General features: G+C 38.2%; 1 protein-coding gene across 1 annotated transcript in view; it reads left to right on the top strand.

Moving 5' to 3' along the window:
- Positions 1-2,613: 2,613 nt before the first annotated feature.
- tmem25 (transmembrane protein 25) overlaps positions 2,614-13,757 on the top strand; it is a 15,027-nt gene continuing 3,883 nt past the window's right edge. Inside the window, exons 1-6 of the mRNA XM_014013482.1 lie at positions 2,614-3,183; positions 5,479-5,593; positions 7,233-7,577; positions 7,667-7,957; positions 11,201-11,332; positions 11,428-11,461. Coding sequence (XP_013868936.1) covers positions 5,515-5,593; positions 7,233-7,577; positions 7,667-7,957; positions 11,201-11,332; positions 11,428-11,461 — 881 coding nt within the window. The 5' untranslated portion in view covers positions 2,614-3,183; positions 5,479-5,514. The remainder of the gene's footprint in view (positions 3,184-5,478; positions 5,594-7,232; positions 7,578-7,666; positions 7,958-11,200; positions 11,333-11,427; positions 11,462-13,757) is intronic.

Here is a 13,757-nt window from a genome sequence, read left to right as displayed (position 1 = left end):
GGCCTACAGTATTTTTACAGTCTTTATTTTACAGTTAAAATAAATGTTTATCAAATAAAGTTTAATGTTACAACTAATCATGGATCCCTTTAACTTAATTGGAATAAGTTTTTATTTTGCACACAAAAAAACCCACATGGTGCATAAAGTCACATTTATGTAATTGACTGTTTTTATAAACGTATGCAGAATATTCTCACATTTTTAACCCCTGCTGAAATATTTGGTATCTGTCCTAAAAATCAAAATTGACCAATTTTGCCTGTTGACAACATATTTAACGTGGTGAAATCTGAAGTAAGCTACATGACTTGTTTAAATTAAAAACGAACTAATCTGAGACACTTCAGAGAAAGGATGAAAGGGGGGCTTGTGGAGTTACAGTAAGTAGGAATTTAGTTCAGTTTCACTTAATCTAAACAAATTGAATGATTTGAAGGTGAAAATGGAGGATTTAATAATGTATGTCTTCTTTAAACAATTCCCTGCATAGATTAAAAAAAAATTTGTCAACACGTGTTTCGATGTAGGAATGGCATAACTACCTGCCTGAACCTTCAGAAAAATGAAACCTGCAGCTCACTGTATTAAATATAAAACTGATAAATATATTTTATGAATTTCGCAGTAAGTCCTGCCCATCAAGATGATGAACTAAGGCAACGAGTAAAAATGTGACGATTCATTCTAACATTAAATTTCACAAGTTTGCAAATAGTTTTCTTGTGCTTTAATGTAATTGGGTGTTGTCAAATGATCACATTTACTTTAGGAGAGTAAAACATCTTCAGTTCAGGACACAATAGTAGCACTCAGAGTGCACACCTTCACCAAGGCCCCATTCTGCTGCTGAGCTGTGATTGGTGGATTAAACTTCTCCTGGATGCTGATTGGCTGTAGTTTAATGTCACTGAAATGCAGCCTCTGGTTCTTCCTGTCTGTGCCAGAATACAGTGCTGTTGGTTGTTGCCAGATCACCACCAGAATTTAAACATTTGTTCCTTGTGACAGACCCGACATTTCTTGAAAATGTAATTAAAATCCATTTATAACTGTTTGAGTAATGACAGACAAACCAACACTACTAAAAGCATAACGTTGGCAGAGGTGATAGTGTGCTCCATTTGGATTAAGAAATCAGAATTTCTGACTTACATCTTGGGAAAATTCAAGTGGAAACACCCTCTGAAGTTGCAGTTTTGATTTAGAAAGTCCTAATGCCAACTCCAAAATGGCTGCTGTGCATATGTGATGGAGGAATAGACATGACTGGTTTCATTGAAGAGCTGCGCTGATCAGACTGAGACCTATTTCAGAGTAAAATATTGCAGATTAAAGAAAACCAGAAAAGTCATAAAAGTTTCGCATTATTTAAAACTGTTGTTTTTCATGACAAACATTGAAGTAGCTTCAGTAAGTCTATCAATTAGCTTGATTTTTTCCTTACGAAATTCTCTTTGATTCTCTAAGCAATGCTCACGCTGCCTGTTGTCTACTGCAGGTAAGATACTGTATTGCCTGCTGAGAACACCTCCACCTTATCCCATTTCTGCATAATGCGATGATTTGGAACAGGCAGCTCAACACATGATGATAAAATTGTTGCTAAAAAAAGAATTGATTGTCTCTGCATGGCCAAATATACAATATATACATATTTTATATATTTTTTTCTTTGCAGGTTTCTTTGCGCTGTTCATGGTTCATGTAAACTGTGTGACAAGAAAGAAAAACAATTAAGACTGTACCTGTATAACTTTCATGACAGAATTTAAATTAAGAACATTTTATGTTGAGAAATGACAGAATGACAGTGAATGCATCTTAGTTACTACCACTGTTGATTTTAGCTCAATAAAACTGACTTATAACAACTGACTTAAGTTATTGCCTAAAGGCCCTGTCACACTAGACAACTTATGCCAACTTATGAAACTTTTTTATGCCTAAATTGCTAATAAACCAAAAACAAGCTTCCTGTTGATTTTTTCAATTCCATCTTCAATGTAGACGACTTTAAAATGTTCATAAGTTGGCATAAGTTGTCCAGTGAGACAGGACCTTAAGTTGTGTTTCCTGAAGTCAATTGCCTGTAGTCGTCATCTTAAATCAGTTTGTCTCCAGAAAGTTGTGGATTTCTGTTCGATAATTCAATAAGGCTTGTTAAAATCTGTCATGTGAGATATTTCATGAATGGACAGTAATGACTAATAGTTATCGGCAAAGTTTTAGACACTCATGTTGCAGCACTCAAAATATAAGTTGAGGAAGACTCAGCTATTACCACACTAAATTTGAGCTTATTATCTGTAAAATCAACTGAGTTATATTCATTTTAGTGTTAGATATGTTTGCTTAGCTGTGGCGGCCGTGTTTAATTGGGCTCACTCCAAACTTTAATCAGTTATAGATGTGCATTAAATGATTAAGTTTTGAGAGTTTTGTTAAAATCCATTTAAAGGTTCCTGAGATATTTTGCTAACAGTCAGACAGGCAGGTGATGGCTGGGTTTAACAGGAAGTGAAATGGAATGACAGGAAGTCTTCAGTGCCGGCTGCAGAGCTCTGTGTGCTGCTGCTCTGGTCTGAATGGCTGCACTGCAGTGGAGCTTCAGTCTTTACCAGCTGAGCTCTGACAGCCTGGACCCAGATCCCTGCTTTATTACAGGATCTGATGTGTGATCCACCAGAAACTGTTCTCTCGAAACATTTCACACTAATCACGCTGATGTTTTTTTTATTATAATTCACAGATCTACTCCCCATCTCTAAGCTACAGTAAAGCACCTCCTCCTCCACACCAGCTGGTTTTATCCTCCTGAGCCCACTCATCACGTCCTCCCTGCCCAACTCCATGTGAACTCCTCGGCTCCTCTCCTCGCCTTCACTCCTCGTCTCCCTCCCTCCTCGGCTCCTCGGAGTGGCGACGCCGCGGCTGCCTGCGTCAGCCGGCCAGTGGAAGCTGCTGCTGGAGGCTGTCGGATGCTGCAGGGAGCCAGCAGGTGATGTGTGTGCATGTGTGTGTGTGTGTGTGTGTGTGTGTTTGTGTGGACGAGTGTGAGCGTACGCAGATGGGAGAGCAAGCGAGTCAGGGGAAAGGCTGCCTCTCATCCCTCCTCTCCTCCTCCTCTGCCATGGAGCTCCTGCAGGCTGAATCAGGACCAAATCTGCACAAAGGACTGAGGTAGCGCTGTGTTTATTCTGCGAGGCTTTCTTCCTTCTGAATGTCAGCAGGAGAACTGCATGCAGGCTGACCAGGTGTTGACACGTGTAAATCCATCCATTCGCTCTGATTATCAGCATCCTTCTCCAGAGCGCCGGGCAGCTGTCAGCATCTTTCTAGCAGCTAATGAATATGAGTTTACATGTGCGACATTCATGGCTCATTTCCTGCTTTCTTTCAGGGTACCCCGGCGCGTCACGTGACCCACACACAGCAGGCGAGATCTAGAGATTACTAAACATCCTGTGTGTGAACACTGATCCGAGCAGGCTGCTTTAACGTGATGAAGGCCTGCTCTGCAGATCAGAGCTACAAAAAAAAAAAAAAAACAGTGAATTATTAAACAGTGACAGTGTCTAGAATCTGATTGCAACCATTTCAACAAGATTATAGTTTTTGTCTTTGCTGCACAACCATCAAAAATACTTCAGCAGAACTGGAACAATTTTAAACGCTTGTTCCTAAAAACTATAACACCATGAAATCTTTGTTAAATCGAGCCTCCAGGTAGGATTTGAACAATGGACTTGGTTAGAAATTGTGATCAACCTCAAATCTGTAAAAGTTGGGACATTGCGTCAAATGTGAATAAAAATGGAACGCAGTGATTTGCAAATCTCTTAAACCTGTATTTTTTTTTGAAAAAAGAACTTGACAGAAACACTTCTCATAAAGTTTGGGTAGAATCTTGTTTACAACTGAATGTTTACAGTCTGTACATTTGCTGGATTTTTTTCTCATGATGCATCAAATGGTTTACATGAATAAGAGGTTCTGATTTCATGTGACACAGTCTGACAGCTGGACTCTAACTACACAGCCATGCTGTTGTAATGATGCAATATTAGGTTTAGTACTTACTGAAAATTACAAGGCATTGTCTAGATGGGAGTATATGTTGTTCTAAAACCTGTAAATACTTTTCTGTATTGATGATGCATTTTCAGATCTGTAGCTGCCCATGCAATAGAAACTAATGTACCACCATACCATCAGAGAGGCAGGATTTTGAACTGTGTGCTGTGAACAAGCCAGATGATTCGTCTTCTCTTTATGTGGCATCAAAAAATAAATTAATTAATTAATTAAATAAAATATTTTTTTTTTATCTAATCAGAACAGTTTTCCACTTTGTCTTAGTCTGTTTCAAGGCTTCGCAACAACAACATTACTCTGAGGCCTCAGTTACTCAAATCCAAAATCTCTGGAGTCGGACATCCAGGAAAACATTAAGGGAAACATTCTGTGAAAGAACAAGTATTTTTATCTTTTCATGTTTTAAGTTTGTTTACTTCGCTGCATTAAATCATTAACTCAAATTCAAAAATGCTATAAAATCTATTTTCAAATCAAAATATATAGTTTTTTTTATTATTTATTTATCCTGATTTCTGTGGTGCTCCTTGTTCAAGGCCAATGCATTGTTAAAAAAATAATAAAAAATTATTTTGATTTAATTACATTTTTAAAATTTTATTTTATTTATTTACTTATTGGTGACTGGCCCACACATGTTTATTGTTTTTTTTATATGATAGAGCTTTAACCAGCATTTGTATACGACAGACAGTGATTAGTGGAAGTGTTCCAGAGTTCATGCAGTGATGTTAGTAACCAAACCAGACCTGTCTTTAATGCAGCTCTGCCTGAGGACCTGAAGATCCAGGATCGACTCTCAGCCTTCCTTTAGGCTCAGAGATTTATCCAGATTATTGTTTTTTATTTATTTTATTTTATTATGAAGCACATATGATTTTATATTAACATAAACATTATTCTAAAGTTGTTCCACTGTTTTTGGATGCATTTTTTTTTCTGACTGGAGAACCTCTGCCCTTCTTTATTTCTGAGAAATCCAGCCTTTCTAAAATGCTAATGTTTATACCCATCCCTTTAACTGACCTGCTGCCAATAACCCGATCAGCTGCAAAATTCTCTTCCAGCTGCTTCCTATTTGTACCACTTTACTTTTACTGCACCCCTAAAACCACCCCAACCTTTTTGAGATGTGCTGCAGGCACTAATTTGAGAATGACCGTATTTTCTTCCAAAATAATAGAATTTCTTGGTTATTTCATGTGTTCATTTTGATGAAAATGTGGGTTTATCAGAAACTGCAGATCATTGAATGCTGCTATTTACATTAAAAATTACCCAACTTTTTCAGATTTTTTGTTATAGTTAAAACTCACGTTTAATTCTGTGTAACTGTGAAAAGAATTGTCACGATAATGAGTTATTTTCTTGTCTGAGCAGGTAGAGGCACGCTTGTGTGCCGGTGCTTTGGCCAGTATGAAGAGTGTGTGTCTCAGAGTGTGGACATCAGGCTCAGCTGTTGTGTTTCTCAACACACTGGCCTTGTCCTGGACAGGTAGGACTGATGTCAATGCCTAATACTTCAGTGTGATGCCGGATTGTTTTTTTGCATATCGACTGAAATTTAACCAGAAAACTGATCGTTGTAAATATCAAAACTTATTTTACAAAAAAAAAAATGGGATACTGAACCCCACAAGATCACTTTGGTACAATCCTCTCCTGTGACGTCACTACACTCAACATACTCACACCGGTATGACTCTCGGTCAGGATGCAGAGGAGGTTTGACACTTTGGTCAAAGTTATCACACCTGTGCTACGTTTCCTTAGGTCCGTTAGCTGTGATGACCATCTTGAATTAGCAGGGCCGCCCCTAGCCAATTTGGCACCCCTTGTACAGCTTTCTAAACCTCACTGACAATTTTAAGATACCAAATTATATAGTTTTGTCTTTGATGTTGTTTTTTTACTTTTAGAAACCAGGTTGTCCAAATTAAGTAGTTAATATAATCATTTGAGTCTAGCTCATACCTGCCAACATCCGCTGGCAGCAATGAGGAACACCTGTTCAAGTTAACGAGCAGCAGTGGAGTGAAGCAGTTCTAGGGGGGTTTGAGGAGTACAACTTCCTGTAAAATGTTGTGAAAGATCAACCTAAAACTATGTATTTTCCAGCCATTTAAATTCTTGGGATTAATAAAACAACATAAAATCAGTATTTAATGAAGATAGAGCACTGAAAACCAGACTCAGGACAGGACTTGTCAACACATTTCATCTCAAATCTTTATCCTTATTTTCATTTCTGTTTATACACTGAGCGCCATGTGACCGTATCATATTTTTATCACAAAATATCTTCTGCACCAAATAACCTCATGTAGTAACAAAGCAGCTGAGAAACACACCAAACAAAGTACCTACATAAACCTGAGTAACCAGTGATTTTTCTACAGACTTAAGCCCTATTTGCACAGAATAACCTTTATCTGAGGACCACATGTAATGATCAAATTACTCACTGTTTACTTTTATGTGGCGTATTTGCAGAAGATGACCGAAGCCTGAGATTTTGCTGAAATTTACAGATATTAACGTGCTGCCTTACAGTCACATCGCGGTGCTGAGTTACTGCCGGCGGCAGCCAGAAAGCTACAAACAGAAAAATATCTATTCTTACCGCACAATGCAATGCATAATGTGAGCCACCATTTGCATCTGATTTTGCTCCTTCTTTTCGGTCTTTTCTTTTCGATGCCGTACGTTACGGGTCGATAGGGTTTTCTTGCCCAATGCAGCGTCCATTCTTCACCAACAGCAAATAAAAATGCAACCAGGAAAAAAAAAAAAAACACCTAATTACATATTGGATCCCACCCATTTTGGTCTAAACTAAAGAGATGCCTATTCGCCTATTTACAAATTACTGACATGGCCGATTCACGCGGGAATAGCAACACATACAATCTCCGCAATTATTATAAACAGCGCGTGGTCCCTAGGTAAAACTAATCCCATCAGAATCCTTACATCAACTCTGATAAAAAGTATTAAAATATATATTTTTGTCCCCCACTTGTGGCGCCCCCTAGATGGACGGAGCCACTAGTATTGGCCTATACTGCCTATGCCACAGTTTGACTCTTTTGGTTCATTTATCTCTCAGTAATGCTATTTGCTGTTAACCGCAGGTAAAATTGAGCCAGCTCCAAAAATCGACGGGCGACACCAGGCAGCTGTGACGCTCCAGGAGAACATGACACACAGATTCAACTGCCAGTCAGACGGCTGGGACCCCCGGGCCCCCCCTCTGCTGACCTGGTACTTGAATGGAGAGCAGCAGAAGGAGCCGCCCCAGAACCGGGGCCGTCGGGTGCTGAAGCGGCGCAAAGGTTCCGAGATCTCGAGACCTGGGACCCATCACAACAGCACCTTCTCCTTGCAAGCCAGAAAGTGGGACAGGGAGCTGGTGTGTGTCACATCAAACCCCAGCACAGGAAAAAGTTACAACGCCACGGTCACGCTCAATGTCCAGTGTAAGTCTGAGTGACAGATCTCAGTAAGTAGATCCACCTTATTTCAGCGGGCAGAGTCAGTAAAGCTGCCACTCTCCTCTGTGTCTCAGTCCGGCCAGAGATCCTCAGGATAAATGCCCACTACAGTGAAACCTCAGACCCCGGCCTCTCCCTGGTCCTGTTCGCCTTGGTGCGGTCCAACCCCCCCGCCACCATCACCTTTGTCGACCAGTCGGGCCAGCCGGTGGCTAACACCTCAGACTTCCTCATCATGGACTCACGGAGCTACCCCTGGCTGACCAATCACACGCTGAGGGTCACGCTGAGTAGTTCATCAGGGAACATCACACTGAACGCCAGCAACAGTGTGGGAGCGGTGCAGAGCAACCTCTCTCTGGCTGGTGAGTCGAACACCAGAACGTACACCCACAAACATTTACCTTTGAGCCTTACCAAACCTCACAGAGTCAAGATTTATTCCACAAAAATTGTGACGAAATACAGAAACTGTCATAAGCACAATACATTCTCACTGCTTTTATTGCAAATAAAGGATTTATAGCAGCCAGGTGCTACTAAGCCAGTCGATTATGGTTCCCTTATCATGAGCAGGTCTGAAGATTATCTTTACAAAAGCAGAAATGTTGTCAGATAGCTGGTCTGTAGCCGTCACACTGAAAACAACACTTAGTTGTTGCATCTTTTTTAGTCGATCTAAAACAGTTCATTTTTGTTAACTATGTAAAATTACAATCTAAAAGTTGCAAATTTGTACAATTTGCAACTTTGTCTTGTCTAATTTGTGTCTTTTCAATTATGCTGCACCAGGAAATGACACAAACATGAAGGCTGTTGGAACCAGTTTATCTTTCACTCGTCTGACGAACGTTTGCAAAATGAGGTGTCAGATGAACACTACAGAGGCAGTGTCATGGCTTCTCACCAAAACCTCCTACCAAGTGTAATTTAAGTAACCAAGAGTCTCTCATTACCAAAATACTCCTGCTACTGTGTGAGCTCTTTAATGTGGCCCTGCTATCAAGTGTAATGCATCATTATGTTGTATAGCATTTAGCTAAATGTAAAATGTTTTTAAATCAAAATTAACCACGAAAAGGCTCCTTTTTATTTCAATAATATGACTTATGTGTAGATTGTGGCACCAGCAGTAGGTGTGTTCAGGTGATGGTGGTTACCTACTAGCTACCTATTAGCTGCAGCTAATTAGCATATAGTGTAGGGTTGTAAAACATAAATAAAAATGTGTTTTTACTTTCTAGAAGTTAAAAACTTTCAGAGAACAGAATAGAATTAAAAATAGATGAAAAGTTTAACATTTTTTAAAGATTTGCATAACAAGAACTTTGAACTAAGATCTTTAGCTGAAAAATGACAAATTTGTAGCTGTTTTGGCCAAACCATAGAGCTCATATAACACAGAATTATTTAAGTGTTACAGCGGGTAAAATAAGTATTGAACACGTCAACATTTTTCTCAGTAAATATATTACTAGAGGTGCTAATGACATGAATTTTTCACCAGGTGTCGGTAACAACCCAAGTGATCCATACATACAAAGAAATCAAACCATAAATGTCCAGAAATGAAGTTATTTGTAATAATGTGGAATGGCACAGGGAAAAAGTATTGAACACACTTACTGAAATTTATCTAATACTTTGTACAAAAGCCTTTGTTGTCAATGACAGCTTCAAGACGCCTCCTGTATGGAGAAACTAGTGGCATGCATTGCTCAGGTGTGATTTTGGCCCATTCTTCCACACAAACAGTCTTCAAATCTTGAAGGTTTCGTGGACCTCYTCTATGAACTCTGATCTTTAGTTCTTTCCATAGATTTTCTGTTGGATTCAGGTCAGGTGATTGGCTGGGCCATTCCAGCAGCTTTAGTTTCTTTCTCTGAAACCAACTGAGAGTTTCCTTGTCTTTGTGTTTGGGCTCATTGTCTTACTGAAATGTCCAGCCACGTTTCATCTTCATCATCCTGGTAGATGGAAGCAGATTTTTATCAAGAATGTCTCTGTACATTTTTCCACTCATCCTTCCTTCAATTATTTGAAGTTTGCCAGTACCATATGCTGAAAACAGCCCCACACCATGATGTTCCCACCTCCAAACTTCACTGTTGGTATGGTGTTTTTGGGCTGATGTGCAGTGCCATTTGACCTCCAAACATGATGTGTATTCTGGCATCCAAACAGTTCAATGTTGGTCTCATCTGACCAGACTATATTCTCCCAGTATTACACAGGCTTGTCTAAATGTTGTGCAGCAAACCTTAAAGGAGCTTCAACATGCTGTTTCTTCAGCAGTGGAGTCTTGCGTGGTGAGCGTGCATACAGGCCATGGTGGTTCAGTGCATTAATTATTGTTTTATTTGAAACAAACGTACCTGCTAATTCCAGGTCTTTCTGAAGCTCTCCACAAGTGGTCCTTGGCTCTTGGACAACTCTTCTGATAATTCTTTTCACTCCTCTGTCAGAAATCTTGTGAGGAGCACCTGGTCGTGGTCAGTTTATGGTGAAATAATGTTCTTTCCACTTCTGAATTATGGCCCCAACAGTGCTCACTGGAACCTTCAGAAGTTTAGACATTCTTCTGTAACCGATGCCATCATTATGCTTTGCAACAATAAGGTTGTGAAGGTCTTGAGAGAGCTCTTTACTTTTACCCATCATCAGACGGTTCTTGTGTGATACATGGCCATCATTTGGGACTGAACCAGCTGATATTAACTTGCACTGACAAGGGGCAGGCTTGCTTTCTAATTACTGAGAGAGTTCAGCTGGTGTCTTGGCTTTCCATGCCTTTTTACACCTCCCTTTCTTCATGTGTTCAATACTTTTTCCCTGTGCCATTCCACATTATTACAAATAACTTCATTTCTGGACATTTATGGTTTGATTTCTTTGTATGTATGGATCACTTGGGTTGTTACCGACATCTGGTGAAAATTTCATGTCATTAGCACCTCTAGTAATATATTTACTGAGAAAAATGTTGACTCGTTCAATACTTATTTTACCTGCTGTATTTAATGTGACGTTTTTCTCTATGGGTCAAACCCTGAACATCATTAACAATCTTACGTAATTTTTGCAAGATCACGCAGAGTAGGTTTTGTGAATGCCTCAGCTTCTACCACATCAAATTTTAATTCAATATTTCTAAAACCTACCAAGTTCAAAGCCATTTACGGTTTTCAAAGGTTGAGTAGACGTGGCAACCATCATAAAATAAGTTAATGCCAATAGTTCATGAGTTGTAGCTGTACAACCAGATTATTTTAGAGTTTTAGTGAAACTCTCACAGTCTCATGACCAAAAATTCCTTCTTAGTCTTGAGATATTTTGGTACCAGACAGACACACAAAGACACAGACAGAAAACTTTGTTGCCCACTAAATATTGTTTCACATTCACCACTGTAAACCTGCAATTCCCCTTCTTAATAATTGTACAGATGTGTTAAATATGGTAGGAAAGCTCAGAGGAAGTGATGGATGTTATAATTTCTCTGCTCTTTTGTTGTTTTTTCTGTTTGCCAACTTGAACTAAAATGATAAATTTTATTGGTATTACGCTGTAAAAAGAAAGAGTTCTTTTAAGTCTCCGTCTCTCTGCAGAGTTCCTGCAGTCTCGTGTGGAGGTTCCCATGTTTGGAATCGTCACAGGAGGAGCCATGGCCTTCATGGCCCTCCTCATCCTCAGCCTGATCGTCCTCTGCCTTATGCACAAAAACAAGAGCAAGTCCATCGGTGAGAATCATGTTTCCTTCTACAGAACAAGCTGGGAAACGTTTTGTAGCGTGGAACGTTGTCAGCAGAACCTAAAACACTTCCTTGTGTTTCAGACGAGCCAGTGGAGATTCTGATGACTACAAAAAGGTAAAAAAAAAAATCAGATTGTTCATTAATATTCGACAGAGGAAGTGACACCGAACGATGAGGCAGATTAAATAGTCAGTAGGAGAAATAAATCTAGACACACAGTTTCTTTTAACTTTTAAGACTGAATAATGCACTTTGAGTTTTCTTTAGAAAGTCTCCCTTTCAGAGAAACTAAAAAGTTTATCATTATTAGTCCAACTAACCAGCTGTTTCTGCCATAATTAAACAAATAAATTATAATTTTGTTGTCTTTATATATAAAAAATGTGTTTCCATGCATTGTTAAACTGTTGTTTATGTTATCACAATGCAGTTTAGTGCCTCTCAGACTAAATGCTTGACAGTGACAAGTTTGGTAAAACTATAATTTACTAAAAAGCTATTTAACCCCAACATCAGGGGTGTTGAGCTCAATTAAACGAAGGAGACAAAAATCAAAACTTGCTCCAAGCCTAGGGCCAATTTCTGTCAATATTTAATGAATAAATGTCATATAACAAATTATTCTTATAGATTTACAAATTACCTTTTTCAAAATATGTTTTATATAGTAAATAGAGAATGCATCACCCAACAAATAAAGAAAAAATATGAAATTTCATCATTAGCATTCATTTCTTATGCTTTACTCTCTATCAACAAATTTTTCATGTATTATATTCTGAAGATACATTTTATCACAATCCAGCAAAGCAGGTACAAAAAGACTAAACTCACTAAAGATCAAATTATTTTATTTTAAAAATCAGAACATAATACAGAAAAAGACAAAGATGATTTTCTGTTGCTCTTTTCACACCAAAATCAAAGATTACAGTAAATTTCAAACTTAGTTTTCTTGCATTGAATGTCAGTGTCAATGTCAACTTTATTTATAAAGCACTTAAACAAATAGCAGTCAACTGCACCACACTGTACAGCATTCATACAACAACTGATAAAAACATATTGAAGTAAAAAAATTAATTAAAGACAAGACACATAGATTACAATGTAAACCCTTATAAAAAATGTCAGAGAATAAAAATAATTTTCAGAAGAGATTTGAAGTGTTCCAGATTATGGGCAGATCTAATATTAAATGGTAAGTTGTTGCACAAATTAGGAGCACCAGTCTCCTCTGCCTTTCAGTCTGGTTCTGGGAACATGTAAAAGCAGTTTATTATTTGACCCAAGTGTTCTAGAAGAGGAACAGTCATGCAGAAGGTTCTGAAGATAAGCTGGGCCAGGCCATTTGACAAACCATTTTGTCAGTAATAAAACCTGTAGAGTCTTGAACAGGCCCTCAAAATATTTGACAACAAGACACCATCATTKTCAGATTGTGCAGAAACATAACTTCTTTTCTTTTGAGAATTTTAGTTTTCTCAAAWATGGAAACAGTGTATAAAATTTTAAACGGTTTAGTACCAATCTGTTTGCAAAAATTTGTTTATTATCGTGCAGCTGTTTCTTTGTGATAAATTAGCACATCCAGGCAGAACTGTGAAGTTCCTGCTCAACGCTCAGCCTTTGGTCAAGCAGCTTTTTTGGTTAAAGCCATCGCTCAGTGGAACGCTGCTCCTGATCAAGTAAAAACCTGTAGTTCTTTTATTAGTTTTAAAAATAATCTTTAAAAAATATCTTAAATCTACCCAATGTTGCAATAGTTGAATTGCACTGGGTAATTGATTTTAGAGTTGCTTCTGGTTGTGTGGGTTGGAGGGTGGGGTGGAAATAGACATGATTTTATGTTTGGAGAGTGGGGTGGGGTGTTTTATGTATTTTTTAATAACAAAATGTTTTATTTTATATTATTTTTACTTTTCTGTTTTTTTCCTCTCTTTTTTCTATTTTATTGTTGGATGTTGTTTTGTGTTTACTGTTTGATGGGGCTACAGATGTAGCCTTAGGCTAAATCTGGTGCAATGCATCAAATTATGTTTTATCGCACACTGTCCCGAACAAATAAAACCATTCATTCATTTAAAAACCAATAAAAGAATTTTGAATTTCATGCGATAGGAAACTTGAAAGTATTTCACATTCAAAATTTTAGCTTTGGGGCCGCATAAAATGTTAATGAAGGCCATATCGGGCCCACAGGCCTTGAGTTGGACACATGTGCCCTATATAATGTTTATTAAAACCAAYCTGTTAATTGTAGGGTGTAAAAATCCCTTTGATTCACTGTTTAAGAGCAACACAAACCTTAAATGACACCAAACATACAGCAGGTAATATAAGTATTGAACACGTCACCATTTTTCTCAGTAAATATATTACTAGAGGTGCTAATGACATGAAATTTTCA

The sequence above is a fragment of the Austrofundulus limnaeus genome, unplaced genomic scaffold (genome assembly GCF_001266775.1).
Source record: "Austrofundulus limnaeus strain Quisiro unplaced genomic scaffold, Austrofundulus_limnaeus-1.0 Scaffold102, whole genome shotgun sequence".
In the NCBI taxonomy this organism is placed as follows: Eukaryota; Metazoa; Chordata; class Actinopteri; order Cyprinodontiformes; family Rivulidae; genus Austrofundulus; species Austrofundulus limnaeus.
Note: the sequence above shows the minus strand (reverse complement) of the source record. Positions and strands in the feature narration are given on the sequence as shown.